The sequence below is a fragment of the Vespa mandarinia genome, chromosome 2 (assembly GCF_050613455.1).
Source record: "Vespa mandarinia isolate Hongniang chromosome 2, ASM5061345v1, whole genome shotgun sequence".
Classification (NCBI taxonomy): Eukaryota; Metazoa; Arthropoda; class Insecta; order Hymenoptera; family Vespidae; genus Vespa; species Vespa mandarinia.
The window spans coordinates 8,855,116-8,880,978 of NC_140811.1; the positions used below are offsets into that span (position 1 = coordinate 8,855,116).

Below are 25,863 nucleotides of genomic sequence, written 5' to 3' on the forward strand. Positions count from 1 at the left end.
GAAACTAAGAAGACTTTGATGGTAAGTATTTTTATGTCTTTCTTTTGCAAATTGTTCATGTTTCAAAAAAATGATGCTGACCATCATAATAGATGATATATACATACATTATATATATATTATATATATATATTTTACTTTTGTTTATGTAAGTATTTAATTCTTAATTTATATATTCAATAATAATCTTAACTTCCCGGTTAAAGGTAGATCAAACGCATCTCGCGAAACAAGTAATTATGATCTATCGTCGATATATATGTATATATATACATATATATATATATATATATATATACATATATGTTTTTCGGTGAATAATAAGTTTTGTAAAAAGTGCGACATATTTGATCGATATACAAACGATATATAAATGGAAGTAACAATATTCGATCATTATATTAAAATAATCATGAAATTTCTTGAATAGGGATGATCTTCATACTATCAAGCATTCGTGACAACTCTGTTTGTTCGAATTCAATTTCACTTCATTCTCCAGATTTGTTTGCTTTCGAATGGAATCTGAAAAAGATAAACAATAGAGAAACATCTTCTCTAATCGATTATATGTGATTATCTCTCTCTCTAAAAAAAAAAAAAAATACGTGAACTTTTATTACCAGCGAGATTCTTCTTATCAATGGCTTGCAAAGCCTCGCACAATTCTTTTACCAATGGTGCTTCCGAATTTAATCCCGAGGTCCAAATCATCAGCATCCGAAATCCGTGCTCCTTGTAACTCGAAGGACCTACGTTCGCAACTTTATCGTCTTTTTTGTACAACTGTTCTTAGTCTATCGCAATATTTTTCAACTTTTTTTTTAAAGGATTCTGTGGATTATTTTCTGTTTATATATTATGTAAAAAGAACTATAAATTAATATATCTTTATATATAATATTACACAGTAATATTATATAATTAATATATTCTTATATATTTGCTATTTATTGTGTTAGTATTTTAAATAAATGGTCCATATTTATAATAAAATATATGTAAGTAATATGTGACCCTGGCACAATTCTGACACGTAATTATTTATACTGATTAAAATATTCATATATACTGACTATTTATTTCTTTAAATATTTACCATTAATTATTTTATATATTAAACATTATATAATAATGTAATATATAATAATAATATATAAAGATATATATATATATGTTTATATATATATATGTTACTATATTCATAATTTCATAAAGATATGAAAACATAATATATCCTTAAATTAAATATCCAATAATAAATAAGATATATCTTGAAGTAAAATATCATGTATTTATTATTGTGCTAAGTAATCGTAGCGATCCACAGTTCACCGATTGCAAAATACTGCTATTTAAAAATTAAATAAACACGTTTATTTCTAATAATTTTTTACTCGTCAAAAGTTAATAGGAAAATTTAAGTTATACCAGTATATTGATGTTCGATAGCCTTAATTTGCTCATGACTGAAGACCCAATGTAGAGCTAATTTCTTCCAATCTTCTGGTCCCAATTGTTTATATGCCAACTTCCATAAAACTGATCGAACCGGTTCAGTAAATGCACTGTTATTACTACATACGCTTCCACCTCGAGAACCTTCTCTCCAACGTCTTCGTGCTGGCGTTAATTCACGAACTTCTTTATCCGAATTTGAATTCTCCTGACAACAAACAACGTGATTTATTTAAAATCAAAACAAAATGGATAAATAAATTAGCCTAATCAAGTAAAGAACTCACTGGTGTCGGATAATCCAACCGTGCAGTTTTAATGATCATATCGACGATAGCTGTGAAACTACCCCTTGCTGCGATATAAAGCGGTGTTCGACCACTCTGGAAGATAACGAAGAAGATAAAGAAAACAAAATGAAAAAAAATTCCATATCGTAAGGGATGAATCGTTCTACCTGTTCTCTTTGTTCTATATTCGCACCTGACGCGAGCAACAATTCGCATATCTCAGTGTGTCCCATTTCGGCTGCAATGTGTATCGGTGATTGCATTCTCTGTACATAAGTGAGATAAACGTTGACATGAAAAATACATACTAAAAGACAGATATATATGTATATATATGTTTTCAATGATATTCTTTTAGTACTTACCAAGTTCAAGCAATTAAGGTCAACACCTTTGTTTATCAATATTTCCACCGTGTCCACTTCATTATTTTGGCACGCCAAATGTAATGCAGTATTTCCGTTCTGTATAAGTATACAAGAGAAAAGAAATTAATATATATATACATAATTATTTAGTTCGTTCAACACAAATATATCTTATATTTATATATTATATATAAATTTACTTATATATATATTATTTAAAGGTATATTATTTATATATATATATTTTTTTTATTATATATATAGAATGCCTTATTTGAAATTTTACAAGCAATTATCTCCCAAACTAATTGTTATTTAACACGTTGCCGCACTCTTTTAATTTGACGATCGTGCTCAGAAACACATTTTTTTTTCAATTGTTTATAAGTGCCGTATGAAATTGAGCATCAGTCGTTATGTGCAAAACGGCTATAGCCGTCATTTGTCTACATATCGCCAAAAATCGGATGGAAATAGCCGTCATTTGCGGCAACGTATTAAACAAATTTTTCGATCAGAACTTACTTTTGTGATTTCTTATGATGGTCACAAATTTTGTCTAAGTAAATGTGCTTGCGGGACTTGAGTGATCCTTGTTTTTTTTAATGGTATTATATATTTTTGCTTAATTAGATGTGTAGCCCATTTCATTACGAATTGATCGACCTAAATATGTTGATCTTTCAAGGTCATGCAAGGTCATGCAAGGTCATTTACTATTATTCAAAACTTATCTTCATTAAACGTCCAGAATTTATTTCTTATCTCCTGTATTTAAAAGGACAATGATTTACTCTATCACTAAATGATAATTCCATCCTCTTGACAATTGTAAAACTAATTTGTTGACAGACATTCTTAATACGATTCTATTCTTCATATTATATTATTAAGGGTATTGAGTTCTTCCCAATGAACTTGAGCCATCATAAATAAAGTCGCTATTGAAATGAAAAACTCGTAATAATAGTTGCAATAATACTAATTCCTTCAACTACAATATATGGCTATCAGCAAATATCCTCTGTTTGGAAACAAGAGTATTAATAAATCATATTATTAGTGTGATTTCGATTCATGTTTATGATCGAATTGACGAAATACTCCACTAAACAAAATCTTGAAAACTTTCAACAACGTTTTGAATATCAATGAAAAATCTTGAATGACCTTGAAACCAACATATTATAGATCGATGAAATCGTCACGCAATGGGTTACACATCTAAGTGAAATACAGTTCTTTTAAAAAAAAATCATCTTAAAATCTCGGAGACACGTCCATCTAGACAAGATTTGTAATCTTCACAAGATATCGCTCTCGAAATAAAGTTGCAGAATTCCAATTATTAAATATTCATTATTAATAATGAATTCATATATAATTTATTTTTTTGGCCTAAAAGTGATCTTTTCGTATTAATAAATTTAGCATTCTATTTGATCAACTTTTTTTTTATTTGTTTATAATATCGATTTTTGTTTATCTCTTATCTCACCTTGCACTCTTTGTTCAAAGTTGCACCATTTTGTATGAGTAAATCCAAGATACCCTTGCAACCGTGGCTCGCTGCTAGGTGAAGCGGAGTGAAATCCATCTAAGAAGTTTTATCATGATACCGAGTCTAATGGTATACTCTCCTTTCTTTTTCTCATTATCTTTCTCGATAAAATGAAGAGATTGCAAGTAATTTTTATATATAATGTACAAAATATTATTACTATATTAATGTACAGAATAACTAATTATTGATTAAAATTAAAAATGTTAAAAACAATACAAATTACTAGAAACAAATTAATAAGAAAAATTGTAAATATTAGTGGAACTGAATTTATGAAAAATTAGAAAAGAGATTCAACATATAAGATCATAATTTAATTTTCTTTTTTTAATTCATTGCATAAACTCTCTCTCTCTCACACACACGTGCATTCTTTCATTCTCTCTCTTTTTCTTTCTTTTATTTTCTTTTCCCTTTTTTTGAAGTAAAAAGTACAAAATTGAAAATAAGAACGAATTAAGGAGTTAATAATAAATATGAATCAATTGATCATACAAGTTGAATTATTAACGAAATCAATTATTGATATACCTGATCAGTCAACTCGGTGTTTGCTCCAGCTTTCAATAGAAGTTGAACCATTTCAATCTGCCTCATTCGTGTTGCTACATGAAGCGGTGTATTTCCTTCATTGTCTTGAGCGTTCACGTTTGCTCCTAAGTCAATCAAAGCCGCCACGGCTCCCAAATGTTCCTCCGAGCAAGCACGATGTATCGGTGCTTGTCCTATCTGAAAGATCTTTTGTTAAATTTCTTTGTGAAGATCAGGAACGATCTTTAAAGAAATGTTGTAATTTATAGAAATCTATAAAAAGAGTTGAAATTTACAAAAAACAAATTATTCTCATTCATTTTTCTAATTAAATTATTTATTCCAATTTATTATATTCAATTTATTATTATTATTATTATTATTATTATTATTATTATTATTATTATTATTATTATTATTATTATTATTATTATTATTATTATTATTATTATTATTATTATTATTATTATTATTATTATTATTATTATTATTATTATTATTATTATTATTATTATTATTATTATTATTATTATTATTATTATTATTATTATTATTATTATTATTATTATTATTATTATTATTATTATTATTATTATTATTATTATTATTATTATTATTATTATTATTATTATTATTATTATTATTATTATTATTATTATTATTATTATTATTATTATTATTATTATTATTATTATTATTATTATTATTATTATTATTATTATTATTATTATTATTATTATTATTATTATTATTATTATTATTATTATTATTATTATTATTATTATTATTATTATTATTATTATTATTATTATTATTATTATTATTATTATTATTATTATTATTATTATTATTATTATTATTATTATTATTATTATTATTATTATTATTATTATTATTATTATTATTATTATTATTATTATTATTATTATTATTATTATTATTATTATTATTATTATTATTATTATTATTATTATTATTATTATTATTATTATTATTATTATTATTATTATTATTATTATTATTATTATTATTATTATTATTATTATTATTATTATTATTATTATTATTATTATTATTATTATTATTATTATTATTATTATTATTATTATTATTATTATTATTATTATTATTATTATTATTATTATTATTATTATTATTATTATTATTATTATTATTATTATTATTATTATTATTATTATTATTATTATTATTATTATTATTATTATTATTATTATTATTATTATTATTATTATTATTATTATTATTATTATTATTATTATTATTATTATTATTATTATTATTATTATTATTATTATTATTATTATTATTATTATTATTATTATTATTATTATTATTATTATTATTATTATTATTATTATTATTATTATTATTATTATTATTATTATTATTATTATTATTATTATTATTATTATTATTATTATTATTATTATTATTATTATTATTATTATTATTATTATTATTATTATTATTATTATTATTATTATTATTATTATTATTATTATTATTATTATTATTATTATTATTATTATTATTATTATTATTATTATTATTATTATTATTATTATTATTATTATTATTATTATTATTATTATTATTATTATTATTATTATTATTATTATTATTATTATTATTATTATTATTATTATTATTATTATTATTATTATTATTATTATTATTATTATTATTATTATTATTATTATTATTATTATTATTATTATTATTATTATTATTATTATTATTATTATTATTATTATTATTATTATTATTATTATTATTATTATTATTATTATTATTATTATTATTATTATTATTATTATTATTATTATTATTATTATTATTATTATTATTATTATTATTATTATTATTATTATTATTATTATTATTATTATTATTATTATTATTATTATTATTATTATTATTATTATTATTATTATTATTATTATTATTATTATTATTATTATTATTATTATTATTATTATTATTATTATTATTATTATTATTATTATTATTATTATTATTATTATTATTATTATTATTATTATTATTATTATTATTATTATTATTATTATTATTATTATTATTATTATTATTATTATTATTATTATTATTATTATTATTATTATTATTATTATTATTATTATTATTATTATTATTATTATTATTATTATTATTATTATTATTATTATTATTATTATTATTATTATTATTATTATTATTATTATTATTATTATTATTATTATTATTATTATTATTATTATTATTATTATTATTATTATTATTATTATTATTATTATTATTATTATTATTATTATTATTATTATTATTATTATTATTATTATTATTATTATTATTATTATTATTATTATTATTATTATTATTATTATTATTATTATTATTATTATTATTATTATTATTATTATTATTATTATTATTATTATTATTATTATTATTATTATTATTATTATTATTATTATTATTATTATTATTATTATTATTATTATTATTATTATTATTATTATTATTATTATTATTATTATTATTATTATTATTATTATTATTATTATTATTATTATTATTATTATTATTATTATTATTATTATTATTATTATTATTATTATTATTATTATTATTATTATTATTATTATTATTATTATTATTATTATTATTATTATTATTATTATTATTATTATTATTATTATTATTATTATTATTATTATTATTATTATTATTATTATTATTATTATTATTATTATTATTATTATTATTATTATTATTATTATTATTATTATTATTATTATTATTATTATTATTATTATTATTATTATTATTATTATTATTATTATTATTATTATTATTATTATTATTATTATTATTATTATTATTATTATTATTATTATTATTATTATTATTATTATTATTATTATTATTATTATTATTATTATTATTATTATTATTATTATTATTATTATTATTATTATTATTATTATTATTATTATTATTATTATTATTATTATTATTATTATTATTATTATTATTATTATTATTATTATTATTATTATTATTATTATTATTATTATTATTATTATTATTATTATTATTATTATTATTATTATTATTATTATTATTATTATTATTATTATTATTATTATTATTATTATTATTATTATTATTATTATTATTATTATTATTATTATTATTATTATTATTATTATTATTATTATTATTATTATTATTATTATTATTATTATTATTATTATTATTATTATTATTATTATTATTATTATTATTATTATTATTATTATTATTATTATTATTATTATTATTATTATTATTATTATTATTATTATTATTATTATTATTATTATTATTATTATTATTATTATTATTATTATTATTATTATTATTATTATTATTATTATTATTATTATTATTATTATTATTATTATTATTATTATTATTATTATTATTATTATTATTATTATTATTATTATTATTATTATTATTATTATTATTATTATTATTATTATTATTATTATTATTATTATTATTATTATTATTATTATTATTATTATTATTATTATTATTATTATTATTATTATTATTATTATTATTATTATTATTATTATTATTATTATTATTATTATTATTATTATTATTATTATTATTATTATTATTATTATTATTATTATTATTATTATTATTATTATTATTATTATTATTATTATTATTATTATTATTATTATTATTATTATTATTATTATTATTATTATTATTATTATTATTATTATTATTATTATTATTATTATTATTATTATTATTATTATTATTATTATTATTATTATTATTATTATTATTATTATTATTATTATTATTATTATTATTATTATTATTATTATTATTATTATTATTATTATTATTATTATTATTATTATTATTATTATTATTATTATTATTATTATTATTATTATTATTATTATTATTATTATTATTATTATTATTATTATTATTATTATTATTATTATTATTATTATTATTATTATTATTATTATTATTATTATTATTATTATTATTATTATTATTATTATTATTATTATTATTATTATTATTATTATTATTATTATTATTATTATTATTATTATTATTATTATTATTATTATTATTATTATTATTATTATTATTATTATTATTATTATTATTATTATTATTATTATTATTATTATTATTATTATTATTATTATTATTATTATTATTATTATTATTATTATTATTATTATTATTATTATTATTATTATTATTATTATTATTATTATTATTATTATTATTATTATTATTATTATTATTATTATTATTATTATTATTATTATTATTATTATTATTATTATTATTATTATTATTATTATTATTATTATTATTATTATTATTATTATTATTATTATTATTATTATTATTATTATTATTATTATTATTATTATTATTATTATTATTATTATTATTATTATTATTATTATTATTATTATTATTATTATTATTATTATTATTATTATTATTATTATTATTATTATTATTATTATTATTATTATTATTATTATTATTATTATTATTATTATTATTATTATTATTATTATTATTATTATTATTATTATTATTATTATTATTATTATTATTATTATTATTATTATTATTATTATTATTATTATTATTATTATTATTATTATTATTATTATTATTATTATTATTATTATTATTATTATTATTATTATTATTATTATTATTATTATTATTATTATTATTATTATTATTATTATTATTATTATTATTATTATTATTATTATTATTATTATTATTATTATTATTATTATTATTATTATTATTATTATTATTATTATTATTATTATTATTATTATTATTATTATTATTATTATTATTATTATTATTATTATTATTATTATTATTATTATTATTATTATTATTATTATTATTATTATTATTATTATTATTATTATTATTATTATTATTATTATTATTATTATTATTATTATTATTATTATTATTATTATTATTATTATTATTATTATTATTATTATTATTATTATTATTATTATTATTATTATTATTATTATTATTATTATTATTATTATTATTATTATTATTATTATTATTATTATTATTATTATTATTATTATTATTATTATTATTATTATTATTATTATTATTATTATTATTATTATTATTATTATTATTATTATTATTATTATTATTATTATTATTATTATTATTATTATTATTATTATTATTATTATTATTATTATTATTATTATTATTATTATTATTATTATTATTATTATTATTATTATTATTATTATTATTATTATTATTATTATTATTATTATTATTATTATTATTATTATTATTATTATTATTATTATTATTATTATTATTATTATTATTATTATTATTATTATTATTATTATTATTATTATTATTATTATTATTATTATTATTATTATTATTATTATTATTATTATTATTATTATTATTATTATTATTATTATTATTATTATTATTATTATTATTATTATTATTATTATTATTATTATTATTATTATTATTATTATTATTATTATTATTATTATTATTATTATTATTATTATTATTATTATTATTATTATTATTATTATTATTATTATTATTATTATTATTATTATTATTATTATTATTATTATTATTATTATTATTATTATTATTATTATTATTATTATTATTATTATTATTATTATTATTATTATTATTATTATTATTATTATTATTATTATTATTATTATTATTATTATTATTATTATTATTATTATTATTATTATTATTATTATTATTATTATTATTATTATTATTATTATTATTATTATTATTATTATTATTATTATTATTATTATTATTATTATTATTATTATTATTATTATTATTATTATTATTATTATTATTATTATTATTATTATTATTATTATTATTATTATTATTATTATTATTATTATTATTATTATTATTATTATTATTATTATTATTATTATTATTATTATTATTATTATTATTATTATTATTATTATTATTATTATTATTATTATTATTATTATTATTATTATTATTATTATTATTATTATTATTATTATTATTATTATTATTATTATTATTATTATTATTATTATTATTATTATTATTATTATTATTATTATTATTATTATTATTATTATTATTATTATTATTATTATTATTATTATTATTATTATTATTATTATTATTATTATTATTATTATTATTATTATTATTATTATTATTATTATTATTATTATTATTATTATTATTATTATTATTATTATTATTATTATTATTATTATTATTATTATTATTATTATTATTATTATTATTATTATTATTATTATTATTATTATTATTATTATTATTATTATTATTATTATTATTATTATTATTATTATTATTATTATTATTATTATTATTATTATTATTATTATTATTATTATTATTATTATTATTATTATTATTATTATTATTATTATTATTATTATTATTATTATTATTATTATTATTATTATTATTATTATTATTATTATTATTATTATTATTATTATTATTATTATTATTATTATTATTATTATTATTATTATTATTATTATTATTATTATTATTATTATTATTATTATTATTATTATTATTATTATTATTATTATTATTATTATTATTATTATTATTATTATTATTATTATTATTATTATTATTATTATTATTATTATTATTATTATTATTATTATTATTATTATTATTATTATTATTATTATTATTATTATTATTATTATTATTATTATTATTATTATTATTATTATTATTATTATTATTATTATTATTATTATTATTATTATTATTATTATTATTATTATTATTATTATTATTATTAATATAATAATAATAATAATAATAATAATAATATTATTATTATTATTATTATTATTATTATTATTATTATTATTATTATTATTATTATTATTATTATTATTAATAATAATAATATTATTATTATTATTATTATTATTATTATTATTATTATTATTATTATTATTATTATTATTATTATTATTATTATTATTATTATTATTATTATTATTATTATTATTATTATTATTATTATTATTATTATTATTATTATTATTATTATTATTATTATTATTATTAATAGTAGTAGTAGTAATAGTAGTAGTATTATTATTAGTATTATATTATTATTTTTGTATTTCTTCTCAGACTTGTATCAGTTAGGAATTGCAAACCACGCGTGTGGTCATGCATGTTTTCTCTGTGACTGTTTGTTTATGGAATATTTATAAATTTTCTTATGATTGTGCATGTATCCAGGATTATTGATTTTTGTAACTATATCTATGCGTTTGTGTATAGTTGTAGTGTGCGAATATATTGATGGATGTTGTATGGTATGACTCCTGTAGTTGATAATATGATCGAAATTATTTCAACTTTTTCTTGATTTCCTCAGCTAGTTGAATGTATTTTTCTATCTTCGTTATTGTTTTCTTCTGTATGTTTGCCGTATTAAGTATGGATATTTTAATTAATTGTGTTATTTTCTTTCGTTTGTGGATTAATATGAAGTCGGGTTTATTGTGTGGTGTTATTTTGTCGGTAGTAATGCTTCTATTCCAGTACTTTTTGTATTCATCATTTTTTAATACATTCTATAGTATGTATTTGTATGTAAATATGTTCTATTATGTGAGTTTGTATTGTATGGCTAATTGCTGATAGATGATTTACGTTGTCATGTCTTCTAGTATATTCTGTATTTATTATTACATCTGCCTATGATATGGTCAATTGTTTCTATTTATTTGCATAGTTTACATTTGTCTGTATTGAATTCTTCCTCTTCCTCTTCCTCCTCTTTTCCTTCATTTTCTTTTTCCTCTTCTTCTTCCTCTTCTTCTTCATCTTCTTCTTCATCTTCTTCTTTTTCTTCTTGTTCTTATTATTATTATTATGAGTATGCTTTCTCAAATACTCAAAATCCCGATTTTGAAAGATTTATGAGGACTTAAGACAAAGAAGTCTTGTAAAACATTATAAACAAACATTGCAATGGAAAGTGAACTATTTAATAGAAATTTAAAAAATAAATCCGTAAAAGTCTCATATGTTGTGAAATTTCTTATCGTCATTTTTATAAATGAAAAACCAGTAATTTTTCTTAATATGAATAAGTTTTAGGATATTAGGATTAGGAAATGATAATGCAATATATAAATTAAGTAAATAGTGTAATTAAATTAAATATTTTAATCTTTATTCACATCAATCTCCATCAATTCATACTTTAAAAATGAAATTATTGGTTTATAATAACTAAAATAAGATATAAATATTTTCGACTGTAAATTGTCTAAATAGCGTCCAAACATTGTATCGATTGTAGTGTACGACCTGGTACTGGATTTTTTCTTATCAGTATTTAATTTATAATTGAATTTTTCATCTAAGAATGTAATCAGTGCTTATGCTTCTTCTGGACAAAAATTAATGTTGAAATCATCACTGAGAAACATTAATAATTTGTCCAAATTTCTTCTTAACAATTTTACACCATCATTAGTGTATAGTAGCATGACTTCATGAATGAATCCAATAATTTTATTGATGTTTTTGTTCGGTGATATATAGATGACGATCATAAGAATTGTTTATCTATTTTCCAATCAACATTGGATTGCACAAATATCACTAATCCCTGTAGAATGGGCATCCATTAAATTGATTTGTTCTAAATTCAAATCCTTGTTATAGGTCATCATCCTTAATATTTGTCACGTCATTTGTCATATCTTGTAAATCGCTACTTCAACTCTCATATTTAAACGTTTAAATTGTACAACACAACCAATATTGTGAATGTCTATGCTTATTTCATTCTTCAGCCATGTCTTTGATAATAGCAAAAAATTAAATCGTTGCATCACTGCATCGTCCATGTCTACAGACTAAGTCCGTAGACTTTGACAATTAAACGAACAAAGTGAAAGTCCTCTTTTGTTCATCATAAAACTGATTAAAACTGTCTAATGACAGTAATCAATTAAAATTCAGCTTATGAAACACATCTTGTAAACAAGACACTGAATTTGATTTTCGACTGTGATGAAATCTTGGATTATCATCTTCTATAACGATTTAAAGCCCGTTGATGTGTGTAATTCATGATAAAGTTACATACTCCACTTATCGTGATTATATTTTGCTGTATTCATAAATAACTTAACTGAAAGTATCTCCTTGAGATTTGTGAATAGTGATGGCTAAGGCAGATACTAGTGGCAAGTAATTCCCTTTGGCAATAATGGTTTTATTATTATTTAATAGAATATTAAATGTTCGTCTTTCTAAAGGCACTGTTGTTTGACTCAGACCATTTGCCTTAATGTAAACAGTACAAATATATTTGTTGTCATATTAAAATTAACAAAATTTCACAATTTTCGACGAACACTTGTCAACACACTACACTGCAAAAGCTTTCAATACATATATGGCCAGTACTGACCGCACAAGCTCGTGATCTGTATGAGATAGAGAGAATAGAAATCTTCCCTCTCTTCTCCCTCCACTTTCGGCTCCTCCTTCGTAAGAAAAGCTGTTCATTTTTCGTTCTACCCAAGTAAATTTACGCTACCACGGTTTAAATAGTTCCACTTCAATAAATTACTGGACTATTGTTGTGTTATAATATAGATTGGTCTTTCTATCATTGATTTGACACAGCGAACATCTGCCATTTTCAGAATTTGAATATCCGCAATAAATTGGCAGATGATGATTCTTTCTCACTAATTCGTTACTCACTAAATAGGCCCGCTTTACAGGTAGGCAATATTGGTGTAAGCAGGTAAAAATGTACAGTCCGTTCAATGATACGAGTCAGGAGATGTAAACAAATGCTGTGATCAGGTCAAGAGCATATTCACAACGTTCAAATATTATAACATTTCTCAGGTGGGAAGTTAAAGTAAGTCTTAAAAGGGACCTATGTGAATACATTCTTGAATTCAACAATTGACCAGCCGATTGACAATTCACTATGCATTTATCATGCGCTAAATATGCGATTGTTTTATTTATGTCTCCTGATTCATCTTGTTGAACGAATTATAAAGGTGAGCTACAGTTTCACTAAGTGTTACTCCCAGCTTTATGATTTTAACACTTCCACCCTTTGAGCATATATGTACTCCATTCTAATCGGTCGGTTAAGGTAAGCCAGAGACGAGGACCTTTATAAGTCCTCAGAAGCATTTGGGTCCGTGATGTCGCCGATCATCAACTCGTCACAAGTTGCCCTGCGGTTATTATTATTTTTACTGTTATTATGATAATTATATTTTAATTCCAACAAATATCGATTAATTCTTGTAAATTATAAATATCTTTCAAGAATTCCAACGTAATTTTTAAAGAATTATAATATTTGAAGGAAATCAAATTAAAAGATAGTAAAAACAATTTCAATTTTCTTGAAACCAGAACAACATACTGTTAATAATACGTCAGGAACGATCAATACATCGATCAGAGTTGATTATCCCGTATTATTAAATGAATATTCTTGTATGTACGTTGAGCAATGATAAATTAAAGTCACGATTGAATTATGCACATGGACACACATATCCATGTGCATTAGATGCACTCGAGAAGGAACTCGACTTATGGGAAATGAAAATTATTTCTCGGTTAACAATGTTCTGCGATCGATGCTAAAAGAAAAAACTACTTCTCGGTTACGGAAATAGAATAAATTCTGACTTACTTATAACTGACTAAAGCTAATCAAATAGATCAAAAGATACGTATTACGATTACAATCTCGACGTCTTGATGAACAATACTTTTGCTTTGAGACTAACAAAGATTAAAAATGTTTCTAAATGAATTAATACGAATTTTCTTGTTATTTTGTTTCTTTCTCTAATAATAACACGATTTTAACAAAAATATCTCTAGATAAATTAATATCTGAATTTTCTTTTTTTTTTTTTGGTTTTTATAATAATAACACATTAAAACAAAATATATACTTCTAAATAAGTGAGTATTAATTTTCTCGTGTTTTTTCTTTCTATAATAATAACACGTTTTTGCAAGCAAAAGCGTTTTTGAATGAATCAGAACAAATTTTCTGGTATTTTTCTTTTTATCCAAGTTTCTATGACAATAACAATTTTCTTCCTAAATGATTATGAAATAAAAAAGTAAAATATGAAAGAAACATCCTTACCTTATCCGTTGCATTCAACTCTATTCGTGGAATGTTACATATAGCCGATATTACACCAGGATGGCCGGCGACAGCTGCATGATGTAGAGCAGTTGCACCAGTGTAATCCATTGCATCTCCGTTCAACGATTCCACGGCTTCCGCAAGATATTGCACGACATTGGCATTGTTGCCCCGAGCACCACACATTAGTAAAGTGTACTGTTTCTGTTAAATATACAGATAGAAAGAAAGGAAACAACTTTCTTTCTCCTATTTTTATCAAGCGAAAATATTAATGAAGAAAAATAATAATAATATACAACAAGAAAATAAACACAAAATAGTACTAAAAACAAATTAATAAAAATATGGAATAAAATTAAATAATGCAATAAATAATTAAAAATTGGTCGATTAGAAAATACAATTAAATATAAATATTAAATATAATTAAATAATATAACAAATAATTAAGAATTAATCAAACTATTCATCATTATTGGCTACCTTGTTAACTGCAGAAACATTAGCACCAGCATTGATCAAAACTTCCACAGCATCCTGATGTCCGTACCATGCAGCCATATGCAATGGTCGCATACCGTACTGAAAGCGGCAGGATTTAAATTTCTATAGCATTCAAGTTATGAGGATCATATAACTTCAGGTGTCATGAAATTTTACAGCAGTATTCTGCACGCTTCTGAAAGTACCATTCATTGTTCTGAAGTCATAACCACTTTCAGTCGTGCTACGAATGAATGAATTAGTACATCTTCTGACTGCGAAAACCGATAGGGATGCGAAACTATGTTAAACATAATTATACTGTTCTAATTTTAATGTTCTAATCAATTTTATATGATACAGAACACGCTCGTAAAATTAATGACACGAAATTATCAATTTATGCATACGAATTTATACGAATGTTAATCCACCTTATCTTTCGCTTCAATGTCACATTTTGCTTGAATCAGCATCTCGATGATCTCCGTGTTCCCTCTCGAAGCCGCCCAATGAATAGGTGCACGACCATACTACAAATTTATTGTTAAGAAACTTTTTTATTTGAATCGATTAATTTTGCGAATGTCTTACGTTATTTCTTGAATCAACGTCGACATCTTCCTTTAGCACCCTTGCGACTGACTCCGCTTCATTCTTTATCACGGCCTCGTGCAATAGCAGATCGTTCTTGAGTACTTGTTAATGAGATTAAAAAGAATACAAGAAGGTCATTGAAAAGTAAATAAAAGAAAATCGCTTAATTCTTTTTCCAATAACTTACTTTGCGCCATTTTCTTATTCAAAACTTCGTTTTCAATCGTCTCACTAATGTTCAAAGGTGTGGGAATTTTCCCCTTCGGTGTTTCTCCTTTGTCCATCATTTTCTTCGTTTCTCTCGTTATTTCTTTACTTATTTTCTTTCTCACGTCGGTCTCGATAAAAGAATTAGGCAAACATAAAAGTATTCTAAGTCATTACATGAAAAGTAATTGAATCATGACAATCAAAATTTTCAAAGAGAACTGTATGTATATACATATGTATGAAATGTATATTTTAAAAATGGTAAAAGTTCACTTTTACGAGAAATGTCAAAAGCTTCTGCATATTTCAATTTGCTTGGAAATATGATGCTATAAGTACTACTCGCATCATTTGGAAAATATATATACACAAAATGGCATTTAAATAGAAATTGGTGTTTTATATTAATAAACAAGAAACATCTCTAAAGAGAATTTGTAAAAAAGTAAATTTTTCTATCACTTTATTTAACTTTTCTGAAATACTGTTATAATTTTTCAGTAAAAAATACTATTGTACAGAGCAATAATTAAAATCAAAAATTAAAGTGTTTTTATTTAATGTTTCATCCTATGTATATATATACATATATCGTGTGAAAGAGCGGTCTCGTACTACAGGAATAGAACTATTTAATGAATGAAGAAGAACGAATGAATCGCAAGAGAAATACTGCTATATATCGCTTTAAATTAGTGGTAGTAGGAAAAGACAGAAAAGGGGGGAAAAGTAAATCGTAGAGAACGCATTGTAATGTCTAGCACGAAGCGATGGAGGGATGACAAAGAAATTGACACGTTTGAAACTGGAATGCGAAAGAAAAAAAGTTGCTTCCATGAAATATCTTGACTTCGTAGATATTAATTACTCATTTTCTATGTCATGCATCGAAATAAACTATTTCGAATTTTAATTTTTTTTCTTTTTTTTTATTAAAAAGAAAAACAATGAAAATATTTTGAGTTAAATTTTCAGTTGAATTTTTGTTGAATGAAAGTTGAAAATCGATAAGACGTTCGAAGGATTGTTAAAATATAGAGAGATTAAAAATGCATCATTCGTGATAGAAATATTTGAGTTTACGTTGAAACGTCACAACAGAGATTTTCCTCTATACCGAAAAGTCGTAATATTACATTGGCCGAGGGCAATATTTTTCCTTTACCATTCAAATAACTCTCTTTCTCTCTCTCTCTCTCTCTCTCTTTCTCTCTTTCTCTCTCTCTCTCTCTCTCTCTCTCTCTCTCTTTCTCTCTCTCTCTCTCTCTCCAGCAATGTAACGACGTCAGTGAAAGAAGCACTCCAATATATATGGTGTATACATACCTATCCAACTGTGCACACACTTGCACACATTATTTCTATTCGTAATATATACGCGATGTTTTACAGTGCTTATTTACGGTTCAGAAGAAGTGAACAAGGAAAAGAAAAAAGAGAAGGAGAAAAATGAGAATGAAAATTAAGAAAGAAAGAGAGACTTGGATAACATTGAATGTGAACGAGGAAATATAAACGAAACAAAACAAACAAATATTTAACTTGGATGAGAATTTTGTTTTCGTTGAGAATGAAAAGATTTTTAATCGTTTTGATACACTAAACAAATAGCTGGATTAAAAGAGAGAGAGAGAGAGAGAGAAAGTATGTGTGTGTGTGTGTGATATTTCTACAACGGAGGAGAAATTTAATTAGGTCGTATATTCAGAACGTACGAACCTTTTTATGTGTCCTCCACTTCGGAAATCTTTGAACTGTCTTCGTGAATGTTACACGCCCTTTTTCGTATCTGTCTCGTATTTTTTTTCGTATTATCTCGACTCAATATGAAATAATGATTGGTCATGTTACAAAATTTCTTCAAAAAATGTAGGAAAACCTTTTCGATGATGATTTATTCTTCGAAAATCGACAAATGTATTTCAAATTATTAATGATCAATTAACCGCAGAAAAAGAACAACGATGATAAACAACACCAGAAAGGAATGCTATGTTGACGTAGTATTTTTAGACACATGATGCTCGCGAACATCGACGTTCACGTTACAAAGGGCAACATGCTACTGGTCAAATCAACCCCATTTCATCCCCGAGCCAGCCGTAATGTCAGGTCGACGGCAGCGCTGCCACGTGGTATTTTCGCCGACTATTTCGAGAGCTAATTTGCTAGAGAAAAATTACCTTTTTTTATGATCTTCACTTAAAGTTTGACGATCCTATCAAGCTCATAACAGTTCATTCATTTTTTATTTATCATTCTTATCAACGATCTTGTTATTCTAGAATTATACAAATCTTCTGTTTTGAGAATTACAATGTATTTAAAAAAACGATTACATTTCTTATTCTAAGAGACAATTTTTCTTTTCTTCTTCTTTTTCATCTTCTTTTCGTTTTTATTTCTTTATTCTAATTAAATAATTTCTTTTTCGTATATTCAACTTTATGATTCATTTAAACGAATATCAATGCGTCCTTTTCTACTTCATCAGAGATATAAATTCTCCAAGAGAACGAAAGAAGGGATGAGAAACGTGGATTTAAATTTAATTCGGTCAAACGTTTGATCGACTTTTGTTCTAAAGATCGAGTATAAAGAGCCGACGTAGTTTTTGTTCTACCATAGGTTTGCTTTTTTTCTTTCTTCTATTTCGTTGATCGCTCGAAAAGCACTGTTTTTATTCATGGCTTTTCATTTGTAATTGTATTCACGATCGTAGATTCTCGACTCGTATTTTCGATAATACGGCAGCCATTTTGTGCCGTGAAGAATTAATTTCAATTCCCCGATTGTACCATTGTATCTAGTTGAGCCAATCTGTAAGAAAAAAATCGATCTCAATTTTTTTTCTAATTTTATTTAAATGTATAATTATTATGAATTATACTTATGTAACCTTGTCGAATATGTGTAGGATCCAAGTACCATGAGGATTTTCACCCCAAGAAGCCACGGACATGAATTTCCATTTGTCGAAACCTTCAGAAGAATCATCCAATTTTCTCGGACTCAATAATTGTACTTTCGTACCTTTAACGAATTAAACGAAAAAATAATATTTATGGTATAAATGAAGTAAGTTTATTTCTATTTACTACAAATAAAGTGTTCCAAAATGATATAAGAAAATATTTGTCATTTCTATTTCATTCTTTCATATTTTCATTCTTTCAAAAAAACTTCTTTCCTAAATGGCTCATTATCGTTATGTGAGAGACCACTGTATATATACATATACATGTGTGTGTATCCACCAGAATTATTATAAAATCTAATAATTTTGTTGCAAAACACCAGAACAGGTCAATTTTGTTTTCGAAGGGGACAAGTTCTTATCATAAATTAATAATATTTATTTTGAACTAGCCTCCTAAAATAGATGGCAAATAATTTCAAAAATCTTAAATGGCAACAGGGGTAAGTGATATATCATTTGAAAGATCTTTTAATTCTCTTTACAATAGTGTCATTTTGTGAAATTAGGGAGTTAATCTAAAATGGATAAATTTATGGTAAGGACCTGTTCCTCTCGAAAATAAAATTAGTCTGTCTCGATATTTTTCGAAAAAATCATTAGATTTCATAATAATTCTGGTGAACACTTGTTTGGGACGCTATGTATATATATATTAGACTGTTTGTATATATATGTATATACCTGATGGTGCAATTAAATACATTTCCAAAACACCACGACGAGAATATTCGAGATTCATCTCAATCTCGACATGCTCTAAAAAAGCTATCTCATTTCCGCTACTCGAACATTTGGTGTTTGTCTCAAAATGTAATGTTTTAATCACTCCGTGAGTCAGTCTCCTATCCAATCTGTATCAAATTGAAATAAAATTTCTAATGTACAAATTACGAGTTTAACATTCGTTAATAGATTACATGAACTCCATGCTTACACGAATTCCATGGGGACTTCGCATATGTTTTTCTCCGGCACGTTCGTCCAATTACGTGCGAAATTTACGAGGGCGTATGCATTCATAAGACCAAAACCGAAATGTAAATTGTACCAAAATCCTGCTGCGTTCTTCAACCATCCAGGATTTTCACTGAAAATTATAAAATCCTGGAAAATTAGCACTGTCCTTTGAAAAGTTTCTTCTTATTCTTACTTTAATGATTTATACTCAGATGTCCAAACGATCAAATGTTGAATGTCCCTCCACATCAAATTTTTGCTATAAAATTAATAAAAAGTAATCTCGACAAAAATGGTAAATAAATAAATAATTATTAAAATAGTTATTTTTATCAGAGTTTGTACTTCGCTTGAAGAGCAAGAGCTAATATTCCAGCTGCCAAGGGTGCAGAAGCGGAAGTACCAGTGTGTTTAGTTGTACAAGTGTTTCGTAGATCAGTCGTCGCCTAAAAAAGAATCATACTTCAAATAGAGGCCATGCACTACTATAAGTATATAGCACAATTTGTTAATCATAAATTCGATACGATATACTCACGATCATTTGATCTTGATACGCTCCACTGCTATACGTAGTCGCTAATATCGCAGGACACTTTTCACTGTACCAAGGAGATCGACCAGTTTGACTTGCCGATCCAATCGCCACGGTATATATACTACCAACGTAACCATCACATCCGCAATTATCATAGTTTGATCCACCATTACCCGATGCCCATACGTATATACTACCTTTACCATTTCTTCCCTAAATTAAATCAACATAATATTAATAGTATCATTTATCACGTTTCTCTAAATACATTTCATGTATTAATAAAGAGATATTTAATTTAATAATAAAAACGACATATTTTTATACGTCATTTCAATTACATTTTAATATGCTTTATAAGATAGGATTGGTCTAAATTGTGAATTTAACATAATAATATTATATTCATGATCTAAATAAATATATAAATAACTAAATAACTAATTAAATCGATATATTTTTTTTTCATTAACACCTTATTGATACCACGATCGATCGCTTCTCTTGCAAGTCTTCCAGGAGCTTCTAAACTTTTTCCATCATCTGGTGGTCCCCAAGAAGCAGTATAGATATCAACGATTTCCGACTTGAATCCAAGTGCTTCACCCTCGACTCGATCGTTCACAAAACCATCGAGTAATTTAATTCCACCTATGGACGCTTCGAAAGCCACACCAACTCCACACTTTCCATTATTTGCTTCCATTGCTATTTCACCGGCACATCTTGTTCCGTGGGCGTTCGCTCCTAAAAGATTCAAAGAAAAAGAAAGAGAGAGAGAGAGAGAGAGAGAGAGTGAATCTCTAAAGTTACCATAAATGAACACATAAGGAAAATCGATACAATTAGAGATACCAGTAGCTTCGTATCGTGGCATTGGATCGTTGCTACCTTCGTTCACGTTGTAACTGATATCCGGATCCTGAAAATAATATATCGAAAGTTAGATTTACGTGACGTTGCGTAACTTTAAACTCATATAACTTTTCAAGCTTTATTTAATTTTTTTATCATAAAATTAATTATTAAGTAATATCTAAAAATTAGTGGTTGCTAAGTATAAGTGTAATTTAGTATAGTATAATATAGTTATACTAATATAAATTATGCTTTCTATAGTATAGTTATGCTAGTATATTATAAATTAATGCTTAGTATAGTATAGTTTTACTACAATTTTCACATTATATAATTTTTTGTTTATATACGAAAAAAATAGACTTGAAACCTTATTGTTTAAAATTGTTTAATGATTTGAATTAATTCAATTTCTCTCACATAATTATTACGTAAATCATCATGATCATGTTCCAGGCCATCGTCTAAAACGGCGATTCTCACTCCACGTCCAGTCACTCCCAACTTATAAACAGGCAACACATTGAGATCTAATTTCGGAAGTTTCTTACTCGTTCTAGTATCTTGCTATAACAGAAGTAATTTAAATCGAAATAATTTAAACAAAAATATAATAATTAATATTTGAATAACGCTATTTAGTATATTTGTGTCATTATTACCAAATACCATTCCAAATCCCAAAGCTCGTCATTAAATAATGCTTTGCGATTTAAATTATATGTATCCATCAAATAAATAGGTAGATATTTTCTCTCGTCCTTCTCGATCGTATTCGATGATATTTCATATAAACTCCATGGGAGACGCTTTTCTCGTCTCAAAGGTTTCTCTGAATCAAATATCAATGGAGATACGTAGTCACGTTTCTCTCGACGTACGAATTTCTGCTGCTCGACCCAACTGATCTACAAGATAAAAAAGTATTATATCGATCTTTGAGATTTATTAATAAAATACTTCTTTCGTTAAATATATGCATGCCTATATATGTATATATATACCTATATATAGGTACATATAATATAATATACTAACCAAAAATAAATAAAATACAATGAAATATCTTTTTCGACATTCACGATTGCAATAAGAATCGTCACAATCTATCACAGAATAAATCTAAGATAGAAAATGAGAAGAAAAAATGAAAGAAAAATAATAACGCATAAAAAAGGTCACCCTAGAGCTCGAATTAAAGGTTGCCATTGACGAAACGTAGCCTCTCTTCTTTTGACCTGGTTTATCGTTCTTAATCCATATATACGTGTCTTCAAATCCACGAACCTGTCCGATGAAAAAATTATAAATATACGAATGAAAAATACATAATTTTATAAGAACGTCGAAACTTCTCAATATTCATTGTTTATATTTTTAATTTTAATATTATATTTATTAAATATTCGATATTAATTTTTCATCGATTTAAACAAGCAGGAACGAGAAAAAAAGTCGAATTAATCGTAAGATTAAACGCCACCCTCGCACTCTTCTTTCATTCTAACGTTATAAATAATATCGATAAAACATTTCAAGAAGCATCGTAACGTTTTCGTCCTTCGTACCAAGAAAAGGGATACTTTGATCAGGATATCATACGAACACGGTTAGTATACTGAACGAACGTGTCTTTTGGAGAAAATTAAGGGAACTCGAAGTGGGGTATTCAATGTGTGTTATTATTATACAATGTCACGTGATTTTTTTGTCCTATCCTTCTTATAAGGGATCCATATGTGTCGTGTTACGATCCCCAAAAGAAGTGTAAGGGGAATATAATATAAAATACATCAGAGAAAGAGAGAGAGAGAGAGAGAGAGAGAAAGAGAGAGAGATAGAGAGAAAGAGAGGGAGACAGATAGTACAGGCAACCCTTTTATAACACGATATTTTGAGAACACGGTAAAAAAATTACGAAATACCTTCTTATAATACAGTACTCTGCAAACACGGTAAAATAACTACGAAATATTCTCCTAAAACATAATATTCGAGGTTACAGTTTTAATATATTATATATAATTTTTTATAAATTATATAATATATATATATATATATATATATATATATATAATATATTATTTTTCTTTAGTATAAAAATTTGTTAATAGTAAGGATTGCATAAAATAAATGAAATCCATAATGCAATGACCAATGCAACGATTTGAATATGAACATTTCTAAAAATCACAGATAAATAACCAAAGCTAAACTCCACAATCGAATTATAATACGACTTTCTAATGACAAATTCGTCAAATTTTTATTTTATCTACTTTATTTAAAATTTTGGAATATTTTTTTTATATTTCATTTTTATTTTTAAATCATTTAAAATTCTTGAATCACATCCAAATAATGTTTTATTTAATCATATCAAATTTGACATGAAACGAAAACTCAATTTTTTTTATAGTCCTAAAGTATTTTATAACATTTAATACATTTTTCATATAATACGAAATGTATTCGCCTAATTTGTACTCATAATTTCTCATAATAGTGTACGAATTAACCGTATTCCGAGGTTTGCCTGTAATAGAAATACTAATACAATCTTAATTCTCCTTTATTCTACGATCTCTTTGAAACTATCGAGACCCTTTCTCACTAATCTTCACTCCTAATAATTATTGATTTCTATTCAATTGTGCTCGGCCTTTGCAAAGAATTTCAATGAATTGAATATGAAATAAACTAATAAAGATTGGTTTACTTTAACAATTGGTCGAATAAAATCTTCCAATTTATTTTTCCTCTTCCTTGAATTAAATTAAATTTATTTCTTCTTTCTTTTTTGTTGCTTAAAAATTGCGGTAAAGATATATTCAATATTGTAACATCGTTGAAAGGAACATTAGATTTATCATTGATAACGTACGTACGAATCAACCTATGTTTGGCAAGCACTTAAGATTAGATTGATCCTTCTCGGATTATTACCAGAACGACTGCTGCTAACAGATGTCAGATATATATGGGTGACCTCATCGTAATATTGGCGAATGTTTTTGTAAAATGACGATATTATGACATTTATGAATGACATTATTTAATCATTTCTCCTAGATCTAAAGATTCCTTTATTGATATATTTGATATGATTGATATGATTAATATGATTGATATAATAAACGATATTTACCGGACCAAGATAAGTATAATCGAATTGTTTTGCCAATAGAGACGCTACATCAGCTCCACCAGTTATTCGCAAAACCCATTCGTTATGATAATTTCCGGCTTTAACGTAGACACACGTAAAAATAGTAATAATAAATTGAATTAATATTAATCGCTGAATTATGATATGATTAAACGGTCTGTAAAAAATGAAAATGAATTGTTGATAAATCATATCTTAACACAAAATACGTTAATTATTATACGAACCCGTCCATTAAGACAATCGACTAAAAAACCAGTAGATATATTTCAATAACACCTGAATTATTAAAAAAAAAAATTAAACACCACACTATGTTCGTATCGGACCATGTGTAGTCGCGAAAACGAAGCTACTAAGTCAGTTAGCGAAATGATAATGGCAGATGGTCGAACCAATACGTGTGAGTATTAGCTGGGATCTGGCTATGCTCTTATGAAAACTCACGCATTTGTCTCTCCATTTTATCCACAAGGTTGGTTGGGTGGA

General features: G+C 22.1%; 3 protein-coding genes across 12 annotated transcripts in view; 1 reads left to right on the plus strand and 2 right to left on the minus strand.

Annotated features, from left to right (window-relative positions):
• The window catches only part of Hrb27C (Heterogeneous nuclear ribonucleoprotein at 27C), a 54,871-nt gene extending 34,951 nt beyond the window's left edge, over positions 1 to 19,920 (plus strand). The window contains exon 8 of the mRNA XM_085654949.1: positions 19,790 to 19,920. Coding sequence (XP_085511075.1) covers positions 19,790 to 19,836 — 47 coding nt within the window. The 3' untranslated portion in view covers positions 19,837 to 19,920. The remainder of the gene's footprint in view (positions 1 to 19,789) is intronic.
• On the minus strand, positions 325 to 19,092 carry LOC118450992 (uncharacterized). Of its 3 annotated transcripts, none has more exons than XM_085654945.1 (14): positions 18,592 to 19,092; positions 16,850 to 17,034; positions 16,660 to 16,763; positions 16,500 to 16,598; positions 16,066 to 16,164; positions 15,577 to 15,783; positions 4,212 to 4,409; positions 3,615 to 3,713; positions 2,114 to 2,212; positions 1,916 to 2,014; positions 1,746 to 1,841; positions 1,432 to 1,666; positions 624 to 764; positions 325 to 525 (listed from the first exon to the last, which is right to left on the minus strand). In XM_085654945.1, exons 2-14 carry the CDS (start codon positions 16,947 to 16,949, stop codon positions 440 to 442), a joined length of 1,662 nt encoding a protein of 553 aa, XP_085511071.1. In that variant the 5' UTR covers positions 16,950 to 17,034; positions 18,592 to 19,092; the 3' UTR covers positions 325 to 439. The 3 variants fall into 3 exon arrangements, with proteins under 3 accessions (XP_085511071.1, XP_085511072.1, XP_085511073.1); XM_085654946.1 differs by having other exon boundaries at positions 326 to 525; positions 624 to 752; XM_085654947.1 differs by lacking the exons at positions 325 to 525; positions 624 to 764 and adding an exon at positions 1,317 to 1,351.
• On the minus strand, positions 19,303 to 25,806 carry LOC118450987 (neuroendocrine convertase 1). Of its 8 annotated transcripts, none has more exons than XM_035887054.2 (14): positions 25,602 to 25,806; positions 25,354 to 25,531; positions 23,388 to 23,492; positions 22,868 to 23,113; positions 22,626 to 22,772; positions 22,161 to 22,269; positions 21,823 to 22,094; positions 21,348 to 21,560; positions 21,155 to 21,255; positions 21,003 to 21,068; positions 20,787 to 20,939; positions 20,534 to 20,703; positions 19,772 to 19,905; positions 19,305 to 19,692 (listed from the first exon to the last, which is right to left on the minus strand). In XM_035887054.2, the coding sequence occupies exons 1-14, from the start codon at positions 25,607 to 25,609 to the stop codon at positions 19,567 to 19,569; spliced, it is 2,028 nt and encodes a 675-aa protein (XP_035742947.2). In that variant the 5' UTR covers positions 25,610 to 25,806; the 3' UTR covers positions 19,305 to 19,566. The 8 variants fall into 8 exon arrangements, with proteins under 8 accessions (XP_085511066.1, XP_085511067.1, XP_035742947.2 ...); XM_035887056.2 differs by having other exon boundaries at positions 19,310 to 19,692; positions 22,203 to 22,269; positions 25,602 to 25,805; XM_085654939.1 differs by having other exon boundaries at positions 21,823 to 22,269.
• Between the last annotated feature and the right edge of the window lie 57 nt (positions 25,807 to 25,863).

Excerpts from the sequence above, each read along its gene's own strand:
- LOC118450992 (XM_085654945.1), bottom strand. The coding sequence starts at position 16,949 with ATGATGGACAAAGGAGAAACACCGAAGGGGAAAATTCCCACACCTTTG. Across the intron at positions 16,764-16,849 it reads GAATAAGAAAATGGCGCAAA|TACTCAAGAACGATCTGCTA; the intron begins GTAAGTTATTGG and ends CTCATTAACAAG. Across the intron at positions 2,015-2,113 it reads ACCTTAATTGCTTGAACTTG|AGAATGCAATCACCGATACA; the intron begins GTAAGTACTAAA and ends ACTTATGTACAG.
- LOC118450987 (XM_085654939.1), bottom strand. Across the intron at positions 21,069-21,154 it reads GCTCTTGCTCTTCAAGCGAA|CAAAAATTTGATGTGGAGGG; the intron begins GTACAAACTCTG and ends TTAATTTTATAG. Across the intron at positions 20,704-20,786 it reads GAAGTCCCCATGGAATTCGT|ATTGGATAGGAGACTGACTC; the intron begins GTAAGCATGGAG and ends AATTTGATACAG.